Source organism: Carassius gibelio, chromosome B13 (assembly GCF_023724105.1).
Source record: "Carassius gibelio isolate Cgi1373 ecotype wild population from Czech Republic chromosome B13, carGib1.2-hapl.c, whole genome shotgun sequence".
Classification (NCBI taxonomy): domain Eukaryota; kingdom Metazoa; phylum Chordata; class Actinopteri; order Cypriniformes; family Cyprinidae; genus Carassius; species Carassius gibelio.
The window spans coordinates 24593627-24619191 of NC_068408.1; the positions used below are offsets into that span (position 1 = coordinate 24593627).

Here is a 25565-nt window from a genome sequence, read left to right on the forward strand (position 1 = left end):
TGAGACTGCAGCCAGCTAAGCAATTAATTAACATACAGTACAGACCAAAAGTTTGGACACACCTTCTCATTCAAAGAGTTTTCTTTATTTTCATGACTATGAAAATTGTAGAGTCACACTGAAGGCATCAAGGGCTATTTGAGCAAGAAGGAGAGTGATGGGGTGCTGCACCAGATGACCTGCCTCCACAGTCACCGGACCTGAACCCAATCCAGATGGTTTAGGGGTGAGCTGGACCGCAGACAGAAGACAAAAGGGCCAACAAGTGCTAAGCATCTCTCGGGGAACTCCTTCAAGACTGTTGAAGACCATTTCAGGTGACTACCTCTTGAAGCTCATCAAGAGAAAGCCAAGAGTGTGCAAAGCAGTAATCAAAGCAAAAGGTGACTACTTTGAAGAACCTACAATATGACATATTTTCAGTTGTTTCACACTTTTTTGTTATGTATATAATTCCACATGTGTTAATTCATAGTTTTGATGCCTTCAGTGTGACATAGTCATGAAAATAAAGAAAACTCTTGGAATGAGAAGGTGTGTCCAAACTTTTGGTCTGTACTGTATATACATATTATAATTTGTCCTTGGTTGCATTATAGTTAATTTGTTTGTGTAAATATATTTGTTTGGGAATTTGGATATTAACATGTGACATTTTAATTATATTCTGTTGAAATGAACGAAATGAAAGAAATGACTTGAAAAGGGATTCGTTCATTTTGTTGAACGAGATTCAAAGATCCGAATTAATAAAATGATCCGAACTTTCCATCATGTAAGGCTAATAAATGAGTAGGTGAGGTGACAATAGTCTATTACATTAATAGCTCAGGATTGTGTATATTTTATATTTAATTAACCCTTAAATCACAAAGAAATTATATATATATATATATATATATACACACACACACACACACACAATTAAAAATAAAAGTATTTAAATAAGCATTAATTTTGAAAAAGAAAAAAGGGACAATTGTGTAGATGACAGATTTCTATTATCAATATATATATTTTTTTATTATTTATTTGATGTTAGATATGCTATATTATTTTGCATTTAATTTTAAAATTTACTTTTTATGAGAATGCATTTTTAAACATGACTAAAACCATTAAAGCACAGTAAAACCAGGCTATGCCTGTGTATTATTGCAGGAGCACATACAATGCTTCTTTTTACAAACATGTTTTATTATAAAGGTCAAAATGGACAAACATAATTGCATATTTTCTGAAATTTCTTTTTTTGACTGTAATAGAAAAAGCGTACAAAAAAAATATTAAAAACAAGAAATAAAAAAAAACATCCATTTCATTGTGACCACTAAAATGCATAAAGCCTGTAACAAAAAATAGGAAATATATATATATAATTTTTTTTTTCTTCTTGAGTGATGTAGTGTAAACAGTCTTGTGGCAATACTGTAAAGGTCTGAAAGGCAGCCAGTCCATTTTTTAGACTCAGATGGATCGAACGAGTGCCACAGAGAAGGCTGACCCCACAGCAAGCCCCAGCGTGAGGAAGAAGGACATGACGACCCCCGCAGGCTCAGCCAGCTCCCGCGGCACCACTTTGGGCCCGTAGATCATGGGCAGTGTGCCCAGGTACCCGTTAGAAATCCCCAGCAGACAGACGAAGACCACGGGGAAGAGGTCATGTGCAAAGAACACACTGTGCAGATGATACCGGGGCTGATAGTTGCAGAACATGAAGAGAGGAACCAAAGCGGTTCTGGAGAAGACCAGCAATGGCAGCATGCGGCTGGTGGGACCCGGCACCTGCAACCAGGCCGTGACCTGGCGGCCGCAGAAGTCTGCAACATTGTACAGTAGAAAACTAGTCAGAGGCACGAAGTATGTGGTAGCCCAAGGGTTTCCAGAGTCTTTATTCATGGACTGGATTCCTGAGGAAAGAGCAGGGAAAACCATGATGGAGATGAAGAAAACGTAGAAGACGCAGCTGCCCAGAAGCCAGGTCTTCTTCAGGATGGGTTTGAGGGGTGGCACGGATCCAGAGGATGAGTCCGAGCGGCTGCTGTGGCTGTTAGACTCACTGTAGGGTACAGAAGCTACTTCCATGTAGTATCTGAAAGACAGTTAGACAGACAGACATCCTGCTATTATGATTAGGAATGTCACAAAATACAATGTATAGACACCTTCACTGCAATGAACATATTGTCACGGGAGGAGCACAAGACAGACACAGTGGGCGTGGCGTCAGGCCTCGGAGAGGCTTTTATTAACAGAAATCATAAAATAAAAGGGAATAAAAGTGGCCATAGGGGGAAAGTGTCCAAAATAACAGGGAATCTGGTGTCCTCGTCGTGCTGCGGGGTTTGTGTAGGTCGGGCAGTGTTCATCGAGGAAGGGTCCAGGCAAGGGGCGGAGTCCGGCGGCCGCACGCGCTCCCCTCCTTGGTCCGGGGCGCGAGGGGCGGCGAGGGGCGCCGGCAGCTCACGTCTTGGTGGCGCGGGAGTCCCTCAACGCACCCTTCCTGGACCCACGAGGACACCAGTGTGCATGCACGGGGAAGAGACCGGTCTCCCTGAGGAGAGGCGCGTTGGGCTTTTAAACAGCGGCGGTAATGAGGCTCCACTTCCTTCAGGTGTGCCCCATCACACGCCGCCAGCCCTGACTCGTCCAGCGCCCCTCCTCTCACACACCCACTCCAGTCGGGAGCCTGGTGAAGGGCGGCGATTTAGGACGGGGTGCCGGTGATAATCAGGGAGGAGGCAGCTGACTCGTCACAATATTTATAGCATTTCTATAAAATAATATATCAGACCATGGACCACAACACCAGTCTTAAGTGTACATTTTTTAAACTGAGATTAATACATCATCTGAAAGCTGAACAAATAAGCTTTCCATTGATGTGTGGTTTATTAGGATCAGACTACCATAACTATTTGAATATCTGTAATCCAAGGGATTCAAAAAAAAGAAAAAAAAAAAAAACGTTTTAAGTCGTCCAAATGAATTCTTAGCAATGCATATTATGAATCAAAAATTAAGTTTTGATATATTTATGGTAGAAAATGTACAAAATATCTAAATGTAACAAGATCTTTACTTAATATCCCCGTGATTCTTGGCATAAAAGAAAAATCTATAATTTTGACCCATACAATGTTTTTTTTTTTTATTGCTACAAATATACCCCAGTGACTTAAGACTTAAGTCCAGGGTCACATATGAATATTGTAAAAACAATTTTTCTGCTTCTGAAATGTGAAATCGTTATGGTGTTTAGTCTAAAATGTTTGGGAGGTGTAACTATCTGAAAACTGAAATAAAGTGTTTCACTGATTGTTGTTATAGCAGACTACAACTACATGCTGCTTTCCTCAAGCAACCATCTCTGACATGAAAAAAGAAGTCCGGAACATTCTAATGAAGTACAAGACTCCAAATCAGAACATCATCCATGCGGAGAGGAATGATATTCGGAAAGAGCAGTCAGAACTCCTTAAGAAAGATTTCAGGGAGTCGTTCATCAGAGGACCACTCCCAGAAAGTGGAACTAACATGTTTTTACGGCTTCTTGGGCTGAATATATATCTACAAAGAACTTGCAGCATAAAAGGAGTCAAATTCATCAACAACTTCAGTCTTTTCTGGGGCCATAGACAACTGTTTAAACTGGAAGGGCTCCACCCAAACAGACTTGTGCAAGAGTGATAAAGGACTACGGATATCTATTTCTCCCTCCGCCATCCTTCAGTAGTGTGTGCCAATAAACTCCTACCTGACTGGCACACACACACACCTGGACAGAGTATGAGTCACAACAGGACTTCATATCAGAGTCATCATGTGGTTGACACATCCCACAAGGACACTGATAACACCACGCAGCCACAACATGCCCACAGAGCTCATCACAGACAGACTGTCACATATCAGAAGAGCTCTGAGACTCAGCTCCCAAGGACGGCTTTCTGGAAAAAACCCAGCCAGGGAAGCCAGGATAACACATCACAGCCACCGGAGACACCAGAGACACAGCCCATCTCACCAGACACATTATCCCTCTCTCCAGCATCTCCACTTCTGAGCTTCTCACAGAAAATGGAGGAACTGGTGTAAGCAGTGACCAAAATCTCCCACTCTTTCACTGCAAGCCCCCAGATATCAACTAAAGCCTGTGGGCCCATCTCGTCGTCCTCGTCCTGTCAGAGCTCCCCGGCCACTGCCACATCCTCCACCTGCTCCAGGTGAACCAAAAACAACTGATAAGAGCTCTCAGTGATGTGTGTCGGGGTCCCGCTGATAGCAGCAACATTCACAAATGTTTACAGAACAAGCGGGAACCCAGTGTGCCTGTAGCTTTCTCGTTTTATGTTTTATCCCGTGATAGAAAGTCTAAGGCCTTCTCAAGCCGTACATCTGACTAGTCTAATCTGCGGCCTGTTTGCATCAAACTAAGATTACTGTAGGAACAAAAAGTAATGCCATCAAGTTAGCTTTTTTAAACATTCGCTCACTAAAAAATAAATAATTTCTGATCAATGACTTAAAAACCACAAACAGCCTGGATGTTATGTTTCTAAATGAAACATAGGTGACAGCTGCAGTGCAACGGTCCTGAATGAAACAGCCCCTGCTAACTTTAGGAGAGGTGGAGGTGTAGCTGCTCTATTTACAGATGTCTATCAATGCAAGCAAGTGTCATTTGGTCAGCTCTTGTCTTTTCAATATCTAGGCATTGTGCTGAAAGGTGCTCCACACATTCTGTTTATCACTATTTACAGGCCTCCAAAATACTCTCCAGCATTTGTTGAAGAGAAATGCGATCAGTGAGTTTGACTGTTTTTCTATTGCAGGGATTTTGAAATTCACATACATAATGCAGAAATCAAAACTACAAAACAAATTATAACTGTTTTTAAAAATGGACCCACATGCTGATGATACCCAGATACCCAAATGACTACAGCCCCATTGACTCCCTCTGCCAATGCATTGATGAAATTAACAGCTGGATGTGCCAGAAATTTCTTCAGTTAAATAAGGAAAAAAAACTGAAGTCATTGCATTTAGAAACAAAGATGAAGTTCTTAAGCTGAATGCATACCTTGACCCTAGGGGTAAAACTAACTAAAAATCAAGTCAGGAATCTTGGTGTGATTCTGGAGACAGACCTTACCGCAGTAGTCATGTCAAAGCAGTAACTAAATCAGCATACTATCATCTAAAAAACATTGCAAGAATTAGATGTTTTGTTTCCAGTCAAGACTTGTTCATGCATTTATCACCAGCAGGGTGGACTATTGTAATGGGCTCCTCACCGGCCTTCACAAAAACACCATTAGACAGCTGCAGCTCATCCAGAACGCTGCTGCCAGGATTTTGACTAGAACCAGAAAATCTGAGCATATCACACCAGTCCTCAGGTCTCCAGTTACATTTAGGATTGATTTTAAAGTACTTTTACTCGTATATAAGTCACTACATGACCTAGGACCGAAATATATTGATGAGATATGTTCACTGAATATAAACCTAACAGAGCACTCAGATCACTGGGATCGAGTCGGTTAGAAATACAGAGGGTTCACACAAAACAAGGGGAGTCTACTTTTAGTTATTATGCGGCCCGCAGCTGGAATCAGCTTCCAGAAGAGATCAGATGTGCTGAAACACTAGTTACATTTAAATCCAGACTCAGAACACATCTGTTTAGCTGTGAATTTATTGAATGAGCACTGTGCGATGTCCGAACTGATTGCACTGTATTTTATGTATAGCCTATTCATTTTCTATTTTCAACTCTTTTAAATTCATTTAAAATCTATTTTTAAATAATTTTAAATTCCTTGTTTTATTGTTGATTTTTTTAAGTGATTATTTTACTTATTTTTATGTAAAGCACTTTGAATTACCAATGAGTATGAAATGTAAAGACAATTTTTGTGTCAGATATAATCGCTGCTCTAGTGCCACTTAACGGTCACTCTGAGCACTGCATTTACATCAACAATTGATCATCATCATATGCTCGAGCCATTGTTATTCTAAAACAATACCCTTAGGCTCCAGAGGGTTAAAGCTTTCTACTGTTGAACAAAGGAGATATTTCACAGAATCTCCAAGATGCTCTTTTCTGCACAATGACTTTTGAATCTGTATAATATTTGACAGCTGTTCTTTACGCAGTTATGTCATATGGTTTTAGACAATTAGATAATACTAAAGTCATATGGACTGTGATTATACACCCGTGTCACTTTCATTACATTTCAGCTGCTTGTCAGAGTCTCCTTTCAGTGTCACTGTTTTGAAAAAAGAGATTCTGCTATACTTCTCCTTTCGTGAATGACAGCAGACAACAATTTCGGTGGATGTAGGATTTTGAAAGATCCCCAACTCAAGCATATAAAAATAGTATGTTGGCACATCAGTAACTGCTGATCTCTACATCACAACTGTGTCACGAAACTGCGGTTTGACCCCAGACCGCCGATGAAACTCATGGATTCACTACCAGCACCACACTTCCCCTTTCAGCTCGTCTTTAAAAAAACAGCTCTGTCAATATCATGCGGCGAGGTTTTTACATTGTAGATATTCGTGAGATAAATGGAACAGAACAATGCTCCTTTTGTATTTGTGGAGTCTAATGTTTAGTGCAGTGAAATATTCATAATGGCAATCAAGGGTTGAGTAATTATACTGTGCAATGACAGAAATGTCATACCTTTACTGGGTTTGTGCTACATGTAAGCAAACTGGCTCACCTTGAGTAAGACAGCCTGGGCAGCAGCAGGTACATGAGGATACAGACAAGAGTGAAGATGTCTGCTGTGATGAAGTACACCAGCGCACTGTCGGTCACGTCACTCGAGGCAGCCAGGTCTACTATTGATGCCAAAGCACTCAAAGTGCCGCCCATGGCCTGACCTGAAGACAAAAGACACACGCTAAGTCTTGTGGCTTCACTCTATATATATATATATTTAGAGTTGAATAGCACCGACTTCCTTTCAGTTAACTCAAGAGGATGAACACTTCGTGTAATATGTAATTGTACCTGATATGATTGCTTGAGATATTCTCATGGGAAAGTGGCCACTGATACCGAACACACTGCCGGAGAAGATGTTGGACGCCCCACTGACCAGGGCCACACTGGCCAGTGTTCCCCCAAAAAACTGCATCCTGCAGCCAGACATGTTTACTTTCACCAGCGCTGTGGTCACCACAAACACGACCAAGATCACCAGGAGAGAGAACATTATCCGCACCTGAGAGGAAAGCCTGAAAGAAATACAGAGGCCAGTGTGAAAGATGTTCGGGACGGTTGACGGAATTAAAATTCAACATGTGCATGTTTTTAAAGAAGACATAAACAGAGGTCATTGTACTATACTAACATTATGTAAGTTTCAGAACTCAAAACATTCAAAAAAAATTCTTGTTACTCTAAAAATACCTTATAATGAATCCAATCTGCCAAAATGACAAGAATGTGAGACTTTACGATGTAGAAGAAGATCAAAGCCTGCTTCTGCGTCACGGTCTATTTAGCCCCGCCCACAGATTCACACAGATATTAGGTAAATGACAAGAGCAGCGAACACAGTTCTATGCCAGAAACCAAACTATAAACTATATTTGATTAACTGTATTTTTAATGAAGTGCCAGACCGTGTCAGTTATTTGCATCACCAACTAATTTATAATCATTCTTTTTATATTGGCATCATATTACCCTCAATCCTGCAGTCTAGATGCATCAATATCGCCAATCAAGACATTTTAAGTCCGATTCTAGTCACTAATCATTGGCTGCACCTCCACTTGCTAATTCCAGAATAGGGTTGTTGACATGCTGTTGTAGCTCCTGGAGTGGTTTGGCAGAGAGTTACAGGTTAACATCACTGCGTGAACACTGAAATATTTCTGCCATCCAGTTTGTATGATCCAATCACTTAACCCAATCCAGTTAGTCTTTGCACAAAACAGCAGTGTGTCCATCAAGCGGCTTGTTTTTACTATACCTGCTGGCCACAGACGTCTTATTTTCAACTCGTCTTGACTCTTTAAAATTAGAGTCCAATGTTCACAACAAAACCACAAAAAAGGGAAGTCTGGAGACAAACATGTAATGTTTCAAATGGACACACTGAGTCTTTATTCTCTGAGAGCACAGGGATGGGCAACAGTTACAAAGGTACCACAGTACACTTGAACAGGACTCTGTGTGTGCAGACTGATTCAATTGAGGCTCGGCCAGAGATGCTTCCATTGTGCTGCACATGAAGTTGCAAACCCTTTCTGGTTTTTATTTTGAGACAAACCAATGCCATTTTTCAACCAGTGTAGAATCTCAAATGGAAAATTCTATCCTGCACTCTTAAAAATAAAGGTTGGGAAGCACTTCAGTATAGAGACCAATTCTCACTCTTTACTAGTTGCTTAATAGCAAGCTTATTATTAACATATTGACTGTTTATTAGCACCAATACTGCATGACCACATTCTAAATAACAAATACCTAAACTGAACAACTATCTTACTAACCTTTAATAAGCAGCAAATTAGTAGTTTATTAAGGCAAAAGTCCTAGTTAATGGTTTAGTGATGAGAATTGGACCTTAAAATAAAGTGTGACCAATGGTTCTTTGTTAGCATCAATGGTTCCATAAAGAACCTTTAACATCCACAGAACCTTCCAATGCACAAAATGTTCTTCAGATTATTGAAATTGAAGTTTATTTGGGGAACCCAACATGGTTCTTCAATGGCGTCGCTGCGAAACCCCCCTTTTGGATCCTTTATTTTTAAGAGTGTGGATTTAACAGCATTTGAAATCATAGCTCACCTGTTCTGAGTGGATAATACGGAAAGTGAATTGTATATGTGTTTTGTGTTTGAAGATGTGTTTCATTACCTGTTGACCAGGAGGTAGTTGAGGATGAGACACAACACTGAGGGAATTGTGGAAGCAATGGCGATGTAACTCTCAAAGTAGTCCTGCACACCAGACCAAAAAAACAATAAAAAGCATAAGTCACTCATAAAGCATGTAGCACAAACAGTGATGTACCTTACTAGTCTTCTACCACGTTACAATCCATCACGCTCCCTAAGGTCACAAAACGCTGGACTTTTGGTAGTTCCTAGGATAGCAAAGTCCACTAAAGGAGGTAGATTTTTTTCACATTTGGCTCCCAAACTCTGGAATAGCCTTCCTGATAATGTTCAGGGTTCAGACACACTCTCTCTGTGTAAATCTAGATTAAAGACACATCTCTTTGGCCAGGCATTCAAATATTGCATCTCATAATCTTGGACTGCAGTTATATCTGATCAAATGTGCATTATTATTCTTTAGCTTGGGTTAAACTAATCAATTTTGCTTAGTTGGAACAGCAGCTACACTAATTACGTCTCTATTTGTCTCTCTGTTTCTGTTAATAATTGCTGTTAATAATGTATATAGTCTGTTTGACTACGTCTTTAATTGATTTTTCCGTACATTTCAGCCATAAACTGACATGATACATTTGATGGAGTTCTATTATGTAAAAATAATGAGTGCAGACTGATAAAAGATGAACAGTCCCAGAGCAATGTTTTCCTGAAACATCAGTCAATTATACAGTTAGTTTGAGGTCAGTTATACACGCATATCTGATCGCAGAATACAACAGTTGACCAATCAGAATCAAGTATTCCAAAGAGCATTCAAATGCAGCATTCATTTTATATCAAATATGATTACCTGCCTGCTATGTCATCATTTCTGTTTCCAAAAACTTTTGGAGAAATCAATGAATGTTAATTTTAGTAACTGTACGCAAGTTTCGTTTATTATCATTATTTGTGTCATATCATACATGCGTACTGATTTTGTAGTAGTCACCTCAAGACGCTGGCCACTGAAAACTTACTCTTTAGGCAGCAAGTAAGATCAGCGCTTTACAGCTAAAAAGCCCAAATCAGTGCTTGAGTTTTTATTTATTTGTTTATTTCTCACCTATATATGAAAATGATGTTCAGATCCCAACCGAACAATATTTAGAAAACAGTTTGGGAACCAAACAGTTGCAGGTCCCCACTGAAGAAGAAGAAAAAAAAAGAGGGTCAAATGGGATCAGAAACTGTTTGGTTACCAACATTCTTCAGAATGGCTTCTTTTGTGTGGAACTGGAGAAAGAAACTCATACAGGTTTGGAACAACTTGAGGCTGAGTAAATGATGGCAGAGATTTCATTTTTGGGTGAACTGTCCCTTTAATTATCATAAATGTAATGACAAAAGGACATGCATTAAAAGCGTCTCATAAAATGATCTGCTTTCACTTCCAGCATTTCCTGCCCTGTCGGTTTAACCAGAGATTGGGCAGAAGTGAGAGTGACAAACAGAAAATAATTATTAAATCAATACTTATAGCGAGTTTTAATCTTATTATTAAAAATATCCAGATTTCTGTTTATAACAACTAAAAACAGTTATTGATTCCAATAACAGAACCCATTCAATGAGAACTGATGGTTTTTCTTCCTGTTTAAAATATTGTGGTCTGCCTTTGCCACCCTGGCAACTAAGAGGGAAATACAAACATAAAAGCGGTATCCCAGGATGCACCTCAGCCTATTTAGAAACAAACATGAAAGTGCAGCCTGTGTGCATAATCAGATCAATTCCAAAGGTCAAGAAGGAAAGAAACAGCAGACTAACACTATAAATCACACACTAACGTCACTGTCAGAAGAGGACAGATTCTACCCAATAACCGACTCTAGAACACACTTAAGGAGCAAAAGAGAGCCTGTGCTTCTGCAGATGAAAGGAACATCAGTTCTGGCAAATATCACAAGACCTTGAGAATGCTGGGGTGAGCAGAAAGTTACAGAAACATGTTGCTTTAAATAGCTGTTCAGCATGCTAACAAGTAGGTGACACTCGTGCATTCGGTGTCATCTGACACACTTTAGCAAACAGCTGGCACATGATTGCACAATGTATATAATGTGTGTAACAACTTACTATTCTTCAAAGTCAAGTCAAGTCACCTTTATTTATATAGTGCTTTGAACAAAACAGATTGTGTCAAAGCAACTGAACAACATTAATTAGGAAAACAGTGTGTCATTAATGCCTTTAGTGTGACAGTAAAGGCAGTTCATCTTTGAATTTAGTGATGTCATCATTCAGCTCAGTTCAATTTAAATAGTATATGTGCAATCATTTGCAATCAAGTCAACGATGTCGCTGTAAATGAAGTGTCCCCAATGAAGCAACCCAGAGGCGAAGCTGCACTGTACCTTATTTGGGTAATTTTTACAGAAAAAAAACAAAAAAACTTACAAAAATCCTACAATAAAGTCCTGTCAATCGGCTTACCGTAAGTTTACATTTACATTATATTTAATCATTTAGCAGACGCTTTTATCCAAAGCGATTTACAAATGAGGACAATGGAAGCAATCAAAAACAACAAAAGAGCAATGATATATAAGAGCTATAACAAGTCTCAGTTAGCTTATGCTGTACACGTAGCAATGGCTTTTAAATAATATAAAAAAGAAAAAGAAAACAGATAGAATAAAAAAAAAGAATAGAGCAAGCTAGTGTTAGAGGTGTTTTTTTTGTTTGTTTTTTTTGCTTTTGTTAATTGTATTATAAATGAAAATAAACCTGATAAAATATAAAAAGGTTACAAAAGGTAGTTAGATTTTTTTTTTAAAGAATAGAATTAGAGTAGTAAGTGCTAAAGTAAGAGAGTCAAATAAAGATGGAAGAGATGGGTTTTTAAGCCGATTCTTGAAGATGGCTAAGGACTCAGCTGCTCGAATTGAGTTGGGCAGGTCATTCCACTAGGAGGGAACATTTAATTTAAAAGTCCTTAAAAGTGACTTTGTGCTTCTTTGGGATGGCACAATCAAACAATGTTCACTTGCAGAATGCAAGCTTCTAGATGGCACATAAGTCTGAAGTAACAAATTTAGGTAAATGGGTGCAGAGCCAGTGGTGGTTTAGTAGGCAAACATCAATGTCAGTGCAAATTGATAAACAGAGGTGTGACATGTATTATTTTCGGCTAATTAAAAATGAATCTTTCTGCCGTGTTCTGGATTAATTGTAAAGGTTTGATAGAACTGGCTGGAAGACCTGCCAAGAGGGCATTGCAATAGTCCAGCTTGGACAGAACAAGAGCTTGAATAAGGAGTTGTGCAGCATGTTCTGAAAGATGGGGCCTGATCTTCTTGATGTTGAATAAAACAAATCTGCAGGATCAGACAGTTTTAGCAATGTGGTCTGAGAAAAAATCAGCTGATCATCAATCACAACTGTTTTTGAAGGAGTTATAGTTGATGTGCCTAACTTGATGATGAAATTGTGATGAAATGATGGGTTTGCTGGAACCACAAGCAGTTCTGTCTTGGCAATGTTGAGTTGAAGGTGATGGTTTTTCATCCAGCAAGAAAAGTTGCGTGTTGATCAGCATAGCAGTGGTATGAAAAGCCATGTTTCTGAATGACAGAACCTAATGATGCCATGTAGACAGAGAAGAGAAGTGGTGCAAGAACTGAGCCCTGAGGCACTCCAGTAGTTAGATGTTGAGACTTGGACACCTCACCTCTCCAAGATACTTGAAGGACCTATCTGATAGCGAAGACTCAAACCACTAAAGTGTGGTTCCTGAGATGCCGTTTGCCAGTAGGGTGGATAGGAGGATCTGGTGGTTAACTGTGTCAAAAGCAGCGGACAGATCAAGCAGGATAAGTACTGAAGATTTGGATTCCGCTCTTGCCAGTCTCAGGGCTTCAACAACTGAGAGCAAGGTAGTCTCAGTTGAATGTCCACTCCTGAAACCAGATTGGTTGCTGTCAAGGAGGTTGTTGTGTGTGAGAAATGCAGAGACTTGGTTGAACACAGCTCGTTCAAGTGTTTTTGCAATGAAAGAAAGAAGGAAAACTGGTCTGTAGGTCTCTAACAGAGATGGGTTGAGGGTGGGTTTCTTAAGTAGTTGAGTTATATGAGCCTGTCTAAATGATGAGTGAAAAACATCAGTGTGGAGGGATATGTTAATGATATGAGTGAGTGCAGGTACATCTGCAGGAGAAATGGCTTGAAGGAGATGAGATGGAATAGGATCAAGCGGACAAGTAGTAGGATTAGAATGGATGAGTTTGGAGACTTCTGACTCATGCCGCGTTTCCACCGAAATTACCCGGAACATTTGTACCAGGAACTTTTTTTCCCAGGAACTTTTCCCCCACAGACCTGTTGCTTTCGGCGTTTCCACCGCGGTGTAAAGTACCGGGAAGATTAGGCAAATAGACTGGTGACGTAGCTCTGTGCACCCTCGGTAGTTCAGATTTCGCTTATTCGACTCGGGAGTGTGATGTCCGCGACGACGCGATTCCGGTAATACTGCAAACAGCAGCGTACTTCATAACTTCAGTCAGCTCGTCTTGGTTACTGCAATTTTCCTCTCTGTATATTTACAATAAAACTTTAATAGGATATCAAATACCATTGCCTCCTTTCGTTTTCATTTAAACATAATAACAGCTGCAGAAATGTACTTAGTTCAGGGATATGTGTATATACAGCCATTACAATGAAACAAAATATTATATAAATTTGCCTTTTTTATTTTCATTTTAACATATAGATAAATTGAATACAGACCAAAGAAAACCTGTTAGATTTACCCCGCAGCTGAATTATATTTTGTGTTTAACCACTAAAGACACATCAGAGCCAGCTGCACATATCAGAAGGTCTAGCCGAAGTGAGGCTGCTTCTTGGCGGATAGATGATCACTGAGCTCTCGCTGATTGCGTGGAGCTGACCGTCTCTGAGATCGGCAAAAAGAGGGGCTGTCTTTATAAATAAACCACAGATTTGAGTTTTAAACAACTACATTCTCGCCTGAAATACTTTTAAAATTACATTTCATGACACAATAACACTAATATTTTGAAAATGATCCGAATAAATGCTGCGTGAACTCAGCTGACCATGGCTACTGCAATTTTCCTCTCAGTATATTTACAATAAAACGAAATAGGATATAAAATACCACTGCTCTCGCTGATTGCGTGGAGCTGACCGTCTCTGAGAACGGCGAAACACATTTTTAAATAGGCGCTTTCTTTATAAATAAACCACAGATTTGAGTTTTAAACAACTACATTCTCGCCTGAAATACTTTTAAAATTACATTTCATGACACAATAACAGTAATATTTTGAAAATGTTGATCCAAATAAATGGTGGTTGAACTCAACCAATCAGGATGTTTAGTGCCCAAGTCCCGCCCCCGAAAGTTCCGGAACTTTGAAAAAGTACCACCTCGCCAGCAGGGACTTTCTGAGGGGTATTTTTTTACCCGGAACTTTATTTAGTTCCTGGTTCCTGCAGTGGAAACACACCGAGTACCAGGCCAAAGTCCCTAGTTCCTGGGTAAAGTTCCTGCGGTGGAAACGGGGCATCAGAGAGTGAAGTTACCAGTAAAAATCTGTATATTGTTAACCATCACATTAAATTCAATTATATTGTGAAATACTGTCAAACTCGTCATTTGTATTTCATTTAAGCTTCTTCTCAATTTTGTTATCAGTAATGTACAGTAGGTTGTTGTTTTTTTCATGTGTGTTATCCTGATAGTGTTTTGTGTGTGTGACCCTGTGCACTGTGTTTTATGGACAGGTCACAGATGAACTCTGATTTCCCACCTGCATTATTGTCTTGGTTATCAGTACATTTCACGGTAAAAAGCAGATTATGGTACTTCAAGCAGCTTGGTAAATTAATATTCTGTACTCTATATATTCCATAGTCCGGTGTGCTGTATAGGTAATGTCCGTTATTACAGTTAACTATGCAAAGCGATATGGAACTGTAATGTGGCCAAGAGAGCTGCCTGGAACTATGTTTGAAAGTCAAAGTCATGAAATTTGTGACATTTGCCAAGTATGGTTACCCATACTCGGAATTTGTGCTCTGCATTTAACACATCCAAGTGCACACACACACAGCAGTGAGAAGTGAACACACCGTGAGAACACACCTGGAGCACTGGGCACTGGGCAGATATATATCCAGCACCCGGGGAGCAACTGGGGGTTCAGTGCCTTGCTCAAGGGCACTTCAGCCTTGGGTATTGAGGGTGGAAGAGAGCACTGTTCATTAACTCTTTCCAACCTACAACTTCTGCCAGCACCGAGACTCGAACCTGTGACCTTCGGGTTACAAGTCCAAGTCTCTAACCATTAGGCCACATATATAATAATATAATAAGTTGTAAAGGTCACATTATATTTTATATTTTAATTCTCGCTATTAACAAACCATTAACTATGATTTTGCCTCAATAAACTCCCGATTTACTGCTTATTAATAGTTAGTAAGGTAGTTGTTAAGTTTAGGTTTGGGGTAGGATTAGGAATGTAGAATATGATCATGCAGAATAAGTGTCTTTATAAGTACTAATAAACAACCTATATGTTAGTAATACACATGCTAATAAGGAACTAGGTAATAGTGAGAATTTGCCACTAAAATAAAGTGTTACCTTTTTTTTATTAATTTAACAAGATTTTTTTTATACAGTGCTAATAAATTAAATAATGTAAAAAAATAAATAAACAAAAAACACTGATCAAACGATATAGTTTGTTTAATTTATTTAATTTTAAGATATTTTCTTTTCTTTTCTTTATAATATTTTATTGATATATTTTCCTTTATTTTATAAGATATTCAAACATATTCACATTTATTAAATGATTAAAGACTTGCTTAAATGATCCCGCCAGAAGATGAGAAACTATTGTAGCCTTTCCCTTTCTATTGCTAATCACAGAAAAGCGAAACTACAATACTTTTTTGTATACCATTTACGTTTAATGTCTAATGATTTAATCAACACAACATTTAAACAGAGACTAAGAAAGATGAGAGGTCTCTCATTTTCAATGCTGTCAAAATAAAAGCCTCCGCCTTGGCAATATATCGGTCAACCACAAGTTACTCACAAACAAAAGCGTTCTGATTTGTTAAGACACTTACGCTGAGGTCATTGTGAGGTTCCTCTTGACCAGAGGGACTGGAGTTGTTACTGAGCTTGTAGAGCCAGTACTGTTTGGCTGTGATGAACACATTCCAGGGCAGCAGAGAGCCGATGCCCATCAGGAAGAAGATGATGTACACCAGATTATAAGAGTCCTCCGGGCAGTGACGAGTGGCCAGGGACCCTGCCGTCTGCTGCCGAGAGAGCAATGGTGAAGTGTCGTCCCCAGACGCATCGCTCTCTGAATGCTCTTCATCACACATGGAGGAGATGGAGGTGGGAATGTAAGAGGAGTTCACGCTGGCCTGTAGAGACCGCTGACCGTCCATTCTCAAAGAGACGGCACGCAGCGAGGGATCCAGGGGACTCTATATGTGAGGGTGACTGGGAGAAACTAATGCTGGAGGAGAGAGAAAAAGAGATCAAAACATCACTGGAAATGACTCAAATCATTTGGATAACAAACTTTGCTACAGGCATTTCAGAAGTTGTCTGCCATTTGGTCAAGTCATGCAGACACTGGTTTAAAATGCAATAGCACGCCTCACCTTCACGTGTCACATGATTTACCGTAACATACATGTCCGTGCTTCCCACTAACGCACCACTAATAAAGAGGAAGGAATTTCAAAGAAAAGAAACCACTTCAGTAAAAACACAGAGCTCATGAAAAAACAGTATTCAAACTCACTAGAATGTTGTGAGATTATCTCCAGTCTGCTCCTAAAATCTGTCTGTCATCCTGCAGATGCTGCGTGCTCAGATCACACAGAAGAAAGAAGTAAACACTCACAGCGCTGCAAGACACAGAGGGAGACCATATGCGAGAAAACACCTCCACCACGGGTACGCTCAATTTCACACCGGTTAAAAAAAGAGCATGTGACAGTCTGGAATAACTGCTGATGCCTTACATGCATTACAACATGCTCCTGTACTCTACCGAGTCACATGACATCAGACTGGCTCTACCTAGGAGACTACAAACATACACACTGTGTTATTGACAAACTCCACTCTCTAAAACACAGCTGATAATAGAACACTTTAAATAATATTGCATACAATAAGTGTTCATTTCAATTCAGCATTATTCTTCATTTTATTTGCTAGCATTAAACTGGATTATATATATTGCCCATCAAACACTGTGCTATGTAGACCTACGATAAAACAAACAAACATTGTACATTCATCATTCACATTTATGCTGATAGTAACGTCATGGTAATTTATACCATTACTATGAGACTAAATGATCACCACACACATGTATTTAATTGTGTGGTAACTTACTCCAGAAAATATAGACAATATAGACACCAGAAAAAATTTAAGGTTACTGTTGCTCTTTTCTTTAGAACTAAAGGAGCTCTCGGTTTCACTGAAGAACAATTTTGTCTCAGAGGTTTCTCCTAAATTACTCATGAGAAAACAATAATTTACTAATGAATCGATTCAAACCTGCTGAACTGGATGAAACTGTGAACTGTAACAACGCTTATGAATTTAGAAACTCACCAATAGCTTGATTTTAGCTGAATTCATCCTTCTCGTACCTGCTCTCCACTGACAGACGATAACAACACACTATCAGTAGACATGGTGACTTATGTTTGCATCGGAGTAACTTACACAACACGGACTGTAATGTATTAGGCACTGAGATGGTCTTTTTCGGCTAAAGGTTGTAGGCTTCAAAATAAAAGCCTCACGGCAATTTAAAAGTCTTGGAAGCAAAACAGAGATATCTATAAGCGCGAATTTTATTTGCAGGTACCTGCATTAATCATCTTAAATAAATATATATGTATATATTTTATAAATATTAATAAATCTTACTTATAACGAAGAGATATTAGACAACAGAGGATTTTATAAAGACAGTTTTAAATATAAAGTGTCAAATCATAGCTAAATTAAATGCAAAGCCAATTTTTCATAAAAATTTTAACATGACGAGCGTCCACTACTTTATAGTAAATTAATAAAATACTACACTGAATACTAAGTTTGAATTTTTTTCCCTCACAATTTTAAGGAAGGGTGAGAACCAAAAAGGAGGATGAAAAACGTTAAACAATTACTTTTATAGTAAGAAATACTATTTAAGTGCACTTTGTTAATTATTATTGTAATATTTACTTGTTTAGTGTATTCGTGTAAAAAGCACACTCTGCAAGTTAAAATGTTTGATATATAACACTCAACGCTGTGGGATAAAAGAAACCGTTGAACATGTAATATTAAAATGTGGGAAATATAATATAGAGAGAATAAAAATGATAAAGAACTTGAAAAGTAATCATAAAGAAAAAAGAAGATAAACTGGATATTAGGGTAAGGATTAAAAGAAAGTATTAATCAAAGAATAGTAATAGTAGAAACAGGATTAAATAAACGAATTTGATAGTTAAATAAATAAATAAATAAAATAAATAAATAAATAAAGCAACGGAATAGGGAAACATACATGGGAGCTCAACACGCAGAAGCCAGAAATACAGCTTGGGTGAACCCGAAACAAAATTAACAATACAATAAAATAAATAAATAAATAAATATTTAATATTTAAATAAATATTACATTTGTGACAATGTGGATTACCACAGTAAATAATTGCCATGCACTGTATTTCTTCTTCTTATATATTTTCTTCTATAATATAAACTTTTTGCACAACACTGGTCATGGTGATTGAAAACTGTTCAAATAAATAAATAAATAAAATCTGAATAGAAGCAAGACTATCTTCCATGTATGAATAGAAACAGTTGATGGCGGTATGTGCCTATGGTGCGGAATACCCCCAAAAAAATCCAAGGAAGAAGAAGAAGAAGAAGAAGAAGAAGAAGAAGAAGAAGAAGGAGTTGCATGGCTTTTATTTTGAAACGCCGCTATTCGAGCATCACATGTTTTTTTTTTTTTTTTCTTTTCAGTGAGGCAAAGTGTCTCGTGTGGTTTCAGGTAAGGGCTTTTTAAATAGCATCAACTTGTTTAATGTGTAACAACTATTTTAATGAGTGTTTAATGAGCAGTCTTCGATGGCGTCTTAATGTTTTTTTTATTTTTTTCAGTCAGTGATACAAACTGTGCTTTTGTTACATGTCACCAGAACACGTGGAAAAGCTGGACATACATTGAGTCTAACTTACTTGAATGTTTTATACTTTATTATTATTATTATTATTATTATTATTATTATTAGTTTGATATGCTTTAAATGAAATATGTTACAACGTTAACATAATCTGGTTTATGGTTGTATTTAATCATCTGTTATGTATGATATGGGATATAGTCAAATATCATAGAATTAAAGATTCCAGGCCTAAAACTTCAATCAAATCGTAAAATATAATGGAAAAGGCATGGATTATGATATATATATATATATATATATATATATATATATATATATATATATATATATATATATATATATATATAATATATTTTTTTTTTTTAGTTTTTCAGCTAAGCTCAGCTATGAAATGTGTAAATAGTTTGGAGTTGGTCTTTGTGAGTGAATGTTTCTAATTTTAAAAACCACAAACGAATTAAATTGGAATTAATTTATATGAAATAATTCTGAATGTGTCACTGTTTTCAGTCTGTTCATACAATGGCTGATGATGGTCCCGCAGAGGACTATCCCACTGAAATTGAGGAAAACCTGAATGATTTCGAGTCCTCTTTGAGCACTGTCCAGAATATGGTCCAAACGCTTGCATCTGTATCCAGAAGTGACAATCTGCTGAAAGTATGTGAAAGTAAACGCAAAAATTAGTAGTTAAATTAACATTTTCACATATGAATGAATTATTTTTTGTATCTTTTTGTACCTCATTTAAGCTGGATCCTCTTGATCAAGCTAAATTGGATCTGCTGTCTGCATATGCCCTCAACTCAATGTTCTGGAGTAAGACTTTACACATTCATGGTTTGCTTTCACGTCATGTGTAATGAACGTTAACAGGTTATGACCAGATTGAACTTTCCCTCTCAGTGTATCTGGTGACACAAGGAGTCAATCCGAAAGACCATGCGATTAAACAAGAGCTGGTAAGATAAGTTTGTCATTTTACTTATGTTTTAGGCTTAATTTAAGCACAAATTCATCAGCAGCAACATTTGTGACAATGTGGATTACCACAGTAAATAATTGCCATGCACTGTATTTCTTCTTCTTATATATTTTCTTCTATAATATAAACTTTTTGCACAACACTGGTCATGGTGATTGAAAACTGTTCAAATATTGCATATCATTGTTTTTATGTGATAATCCACTTTATGTCACAAATTCAGTCTATAGAGCTCACCTTAAATTTAAACTAGAACTTTTTTATTATTATTATACTGGGGCATGTATTAAATCAGGTAAACTCCATTGTTCATGAAGGATGGTTTACTGTTTTTATTGACTAATTGAGAGTAGAACTAACATCCTCCTTTCCCTCACAGGACAGGATCAGGACATACATGAACAAAGTCAAAGAGATCACAGACAAAAGAAAAGCTGCACGTCTGGACAAAGATGCAGCTTCGCGGTTTGTTCGTAATGCATTGTGGGACGCAGAGGACAAGAAGAGAAAAGACTCAACTGAGCATCCCCGCAGAGGAAAGCACATCCGGTTTTCTTGATTGAATTGACTGGCGAAATATTGAAGTTTCCCTGCAAATATTTAGCAGACTTTGGGATTAAGCACAACAGATATCTGTGGTTTGCCTGGTGACGTGTTATGATGCTGTGTTGAGTTATAGCATCATTCTTTTCAAGATCGTTACTAATTTCAAACTAAAGAGGAAACCCAATTTTTTTTATTGTTCTATTCAGTTGAATTTAGACCAGAATGTTTTTTCTTTTTTCTTTTGAGTCATTAGTATGATTATATCTGGGGTTACATGCTCTGAAATGTGGACCATCCATAATACCAGTCCCATTAAAACTACTAAATCCTCTCTGTCTCGTCAATTCATTCTTTTAAGGAATTGCTGTCTTCTGGTTCATCATTTTTAAAATGAAATGAAATGAGTGTCCACTCTTCCACCAAGTCAGTTCTCATACACGTTGATTAGACGATCGCTGCTAACCAATCTTGGGGACGGATGCATCCATTAATGATCCAAGATCGGTCGTAACCCACTGCTTTTCTTGGGCACAATGAAGTAAGGGCTGTAAAACCCCGACCTCATATTGGCTGGAGGGACCGGCTCTATCGCATCCTTCGCCAGCAGAACTGTGATTTCAGCATGCAAGACAAGGGCATCGACAGCCTTGACTGAAGTGAACAGGTGCACCTGCTGCCTCTTATACCTCCACAAATAAGAGGGAATGACCTACCACCTATAAACTGGGTTATACTTTATTATGATAGTCCACTGTAGACATTCTACTATCTGTATAACTTTGCAACTATTTCAACTAATTCTTATTAATTAGCAGGTAGATGTCGACTAACCCTCAGAGAATACTGTTAGGTTAGGGTTAGTAGAATAAGTTGACACATACTCAGAAACTTTTTTCAGGATGCCGCATTTAAAGAGAATTGTGGACAATGAACTGACAACATTAGATAATTTGGACAGTCCTTTATGGGATGTGTTTAAGGGACTCTTTCAGGGATGGATTGACTATAGCTTTGTGTTAAAACCATTTTAATGATTCTTATTACCACTAAAGCCCTAGGACTTTAAACGTTTTGAACGGTGCAATTAAAACATATGAAACATATTAAAAATGAAGGATTTATGTTTGGTGTCCATGGCACTGAAATCACAGGCTTAACCTTTGCATGAATATTTCTCTTTCACTCTTTTATTATAGTAATTTCAGTGTAGACACAGTAGTCCTACAGAGGGCAGTAAAACATGCTGTCCAGCATCCATTACACTCAGAGCTGGCACTCATCTGTTTGTTCAGTCGAACCTTTGGGGCTTTAGTTTCAAGAACATACGGAGTGAAGTTTGGAAAGTCTTTGAAAGGCAGTTCTTAAGTGGAAGGAGCTTGGAAAACTAGAGGGTCTAAGGGACTAATTAAAAGCTTGGTTGAGGAGATCATAATGGCTATTGTTGGCATTGCTTGAGGGTTTAATTAAACAGCCTCATGTCTAATGATGCGATGTGGGATATCGCATTTGTCTTGCAATCCTACAGAGAGAGAGAGAGACTGTACATAAAATGACTTTGAAGAACGCTTAGCCGATACAGTTTGTGGTATACTGGGAAATGGCTGTTGGCTAGTAGATGATGGGAAAATGTTTGTTAGAATTATGTACGAAAAAAAAAAAGACTTCTGTCAATGCTTCATACTATGTTGGCACACAAGAAGCTCTCAAATGTGTAGACTTCAAATAACTGTGCCTTCAAGTCAGAATGATCATATTTACCAAATACAGTCAAGTATGTGTGAACACCAGCATAAAGTCTTCTAGGTGTTTACAGACACTCAAGTGAGACTTTGAGCCCTGACTTTCTCTCTGTTATGGTATAGTATAGCCTATTGTGACTAAAAAATCACGATGGAAACAAACTGATATTGATCATAATCATGTAGGCCCTATGTTGAATATACAGTTTACGTATATCCTGTTGGGAACTGAAACACCTTCATGTTTGTAAGTCGGAGAAATAAATAGGATTTTAAATGGAACACAGCATGCAATGCATGGACAAAGCATCAATTGCATACATAATGCACCTTTAGCTCTTCATTTATTGCACTAGTGCTTGAATGTATTTTGTATTAGTTAAGAATTAAAGAGAGAGAATGAGTCAGTATTATTTTAGTATCCAAAACAATCTATGTCAAATGCAAAATTTCGAATTAATCAATAAAACCGGAAAAGTCGCCTTGCCCTAAACAAAAGCATACAATATGTATATATATATATATATATTGTAAGGATTAAAGAACCTGAGATACTTTGATCTCCTGAGAAACAGACAATACAAACATACACGGGCATCTTTGAGACACCCCACAGAGTGGAGGAGCAGGAGACCTCCTCCCCTTCTGACCATTTGTTTCATTTTAAATCCCTTCACCCATTCTTCCTTCTACTCAGTCTGCTCAAAATGATTACATGAAAATATCAATGCAAGTGAACTAACACATGTCTGGTATCATTTGAAATGTCTCGGTGCAACTGGTACAATGGTCTCAATCTTACAAATGTAGATTAGAAGATAATACAGATCCGAAGAGTCAAGAGATATCTTGATTACTGTGATGGGAGGGAGTGCCCTTTCCTAGGGTCCTCCATGTAAATTACCCCCTGTTCCCATTGAGTTGTAAAACCACCCAGGCTTGGGACCTGAGTTAATGCAAATTCCAATTGTTAGTTTCTGTCTTCATCTCGGGGGATGTTTGTCTTGGTCTGAGGTATTTAAACGATTGCAGCAACAGGATCAGGGCGATTTCTGTAGCCAGAAAGCCCGTAGTGTGTTGTGTGTCTCTTCACTTCATACTATGTATTTTCTAAGGTCAGGTATGCATATTTTACTTGTAGATTCATCTTTGAGAATTTGATGTTTTGTATTGATATGATTTGATGTGTTTTCAATTGGATATGTAACTGGCAAAATACATATCTACCTGACTGATAATAAATTGTTACATTTTGGTTCTATTCTGCCTTACTCTGTAATTATTGACTCTAGTAGATTACGTTGTATCCTTGTTAGCAACATGAGCACCCGAATGAACGAGTTAATATAAAGAGTTAACTAGAATAATCAAATGTCAGAAGAATATTAATTAAAAAGGCATACAACCAATTTGCATTTCAACCTAAATTCGAGGTCATACTAAAATGGAGTCAGATTAAATAATAAAATGGAGTCAGATTTGAGTTTAACCTAAACTGGATAACTTTACACACTGAAAGACCGAACACGCAGGAAACCTTCATCCAGCACCGGATACCTTCCTTGGGCCGAGTGCCTGGACCTTACAATATATATATATATATAGTCAAAATATTAATTTATAGCATGAAATCCAACAACAACTGTTTTAAAGGTGTAGCAAGAGATCTCAGAGCTAACTTAAGCATGATAGCACTGAAGGTCCCACCCTCCCTGCAAATCACCATCCAAAGCCACGCCACTTGAACGCTTTAATGCACACAGACCACCAGACGACCAGAGACGACATTACTACAATACATCATGTGTCATTCACCGGTGAGAAAACTTCATAGTACAGTTAGTAGAAGTACTACAATACCAGGAAGGAAGATCAGGTTGTTGATGTTTGCCTGCCATTCTTGCAGTCTGCAACAAGCTGATGACGTATCATATTTTAATTTGACAAACATGTCTTGGTTCAATTCCTTCCACAGAATATATAAATAAATACATTTAGACCACTTAATGATTGCTACCAGGATGTGAAGAACTTTCAACCAGTATAACAAAAACATTTTCTGAAGTCAGTCACCTATTTTTGCACCTAAGATTGTTGTCTTGCAGATGATAAAATGTGTGACTTTCTCTTTTTTTTTTATGTGATCGACCCGGTTTGGATTCGCCTTTTGGGAAACTTTTTTCTCCTTTTTCAAATTTCAAATCACAAAAGCATTTATTCATTTAGCATTTATTTATTTATAAAAAAATTACAAATAAAGTATTGGTAGGGTTAGGGTAGGTTAAGGGAGGGCTTTATTGTCCCAATAAAGTGGCATCCATATAATAAATTGAATTAAAATTATAATTTACACTCACTACATAATTACTGCATACTGTTTTATAATGTACTATAATACTGAGGTGCAATTAACTGTAGTATAAATAGTTTTTGTCTTAAAAAAACTTTCCTGGGGGTGTGTGTATATATATACATAATTAACATAATTTTTTGGGTTTTACATAATTAACCTTTGCTAGTATATTTCACTAGTATATTATACTCTGTAAGACTAAATGTTAAAGTCCAAGTTAACACCTGACCACTCTTGTGGGTTTGCTGCTGTTACAATTAAAGATCACAGAAGGGTAAAACACTGGTGTGATGTAAGCAACACAGCTACAACAAATGAAACTGATAATGGGTGAGTCATGTTGGTGTATTTTAAGTCAAAACATTTATCGGTCGCATCAAATAATGAGACAAGATTTGGATACCTCAATCCAGGTGCGTTGCATTCTGGGATACAGTACTCCATGCAGTGTGATCTGAATATTTAAAGTAATTACAGAAATTTCAGCTAGTAGCAGCAGTGTGTTGTTTTAAACATTCCCTTTGTGTGATGAACGCATAACGGAAAGAAAACAGCAGAGGAAGTTGTGGGAATAACCCAGACTGGATGGGATGGCCTCCCCTCTCTCCCCATCTAATCACTGCTGTGACCTCACCGCGGCTGTTGCTGGCTCTAAATAAATGGTCAGGGCCTGGACCCAAGGGGGAAGCCCCTGCCATGAGTGATGGAGCGGAGCCTGACCCAGGGGCTGTTTACACTAGCGCACCAAACATTCTTCACCCTCATTTGTGCCACCTTCCATTCACCTTGTTCG

General features: G+C 38.0%; 2 protein-coding genes across 6 annotated transcripts; one reads left to right on the plus strand and one right to left on the minus strand.

Moving 5' to 3' along the window:
* Window positions 1–1136: 1136 nt before the first annotated feature.
* Window positions 1137–17746, minus strand: LOC127970463 (equilibrative nucleoside transporter 3-like). Of its 4 annotated transcripts, none has more exons than XM_052573053.1 (8): window positions 17567–17601; window positions 16737–16842; window positions 16594–16652; window positions 16045–16445; window positions 8906–8988; window positions 7043–7269; window positions 6750–6912; window positions 1137–2092 (listed from the first exon to the last, which is right to left on the minus strand). In XM_052573053.1, the coding sequence occupies exons 4-8, from the start codon at window positions 16372–16374 to the stop codon at window positions 1468–1470; spliced, it is 1428 nt and encodes a 475-aa protein (XP_052429013.1). In that variant the 5' UTR covers window positions 16375–16445; window positions 16594–16652; window positions 16737–16842; window positions 17567–17601; the 3' UTR covers window positions 1137–1467. The 4 variants fall into 4 exon arrangements, with proteins under 4 accessions (XP_052429013.1, XP_052429012.1, XP_052429010.1 ...); XM_052573052.1 differs by lacking the exon at window positions 17567–17601 and adding an exon at window positions 16960–16992; XM_052573050.1 differs by lacking the exon at window positions 16594–16652 and having other exon boundaries at window positions 1138–2092; window positions 17567–17608.
* On the plus strand, window positions 16797–21011 carry c1d (C1D nuclear receptor corepressor). Of its 2 annotated transcripts, none has more exons than XM_052573056.1 (5): window positions 16797–16891; window positions 19660–19809; window positions 19902–19968; window positions 20056–20111; window positions 20514–21011. In XM_052573056.1, exons 2-5 carry the CDS (start codon window positions 19672–19674, stop codon window positions 20691–20693), a joined length of 441 nt encoding a protein of 146 aa, XP_052429016.1. In that variant the 5' UTR covers window positions 16797–16891; window positions 19660–19671; the 3' UTR covers window positions 20694–21011. The 2 variants fall into 2 exon arrangements, with proteins under 2 accessions (XP_052429016.1, XP_052429014.1); XM_052573054.1 differs by lacking the exon at window positions 16797–16891 and adding an exon at window positions 18857–19013.
* The last annotated feature ends 4554 nt before the right edge of the window (window positions 21012–25565 follow it).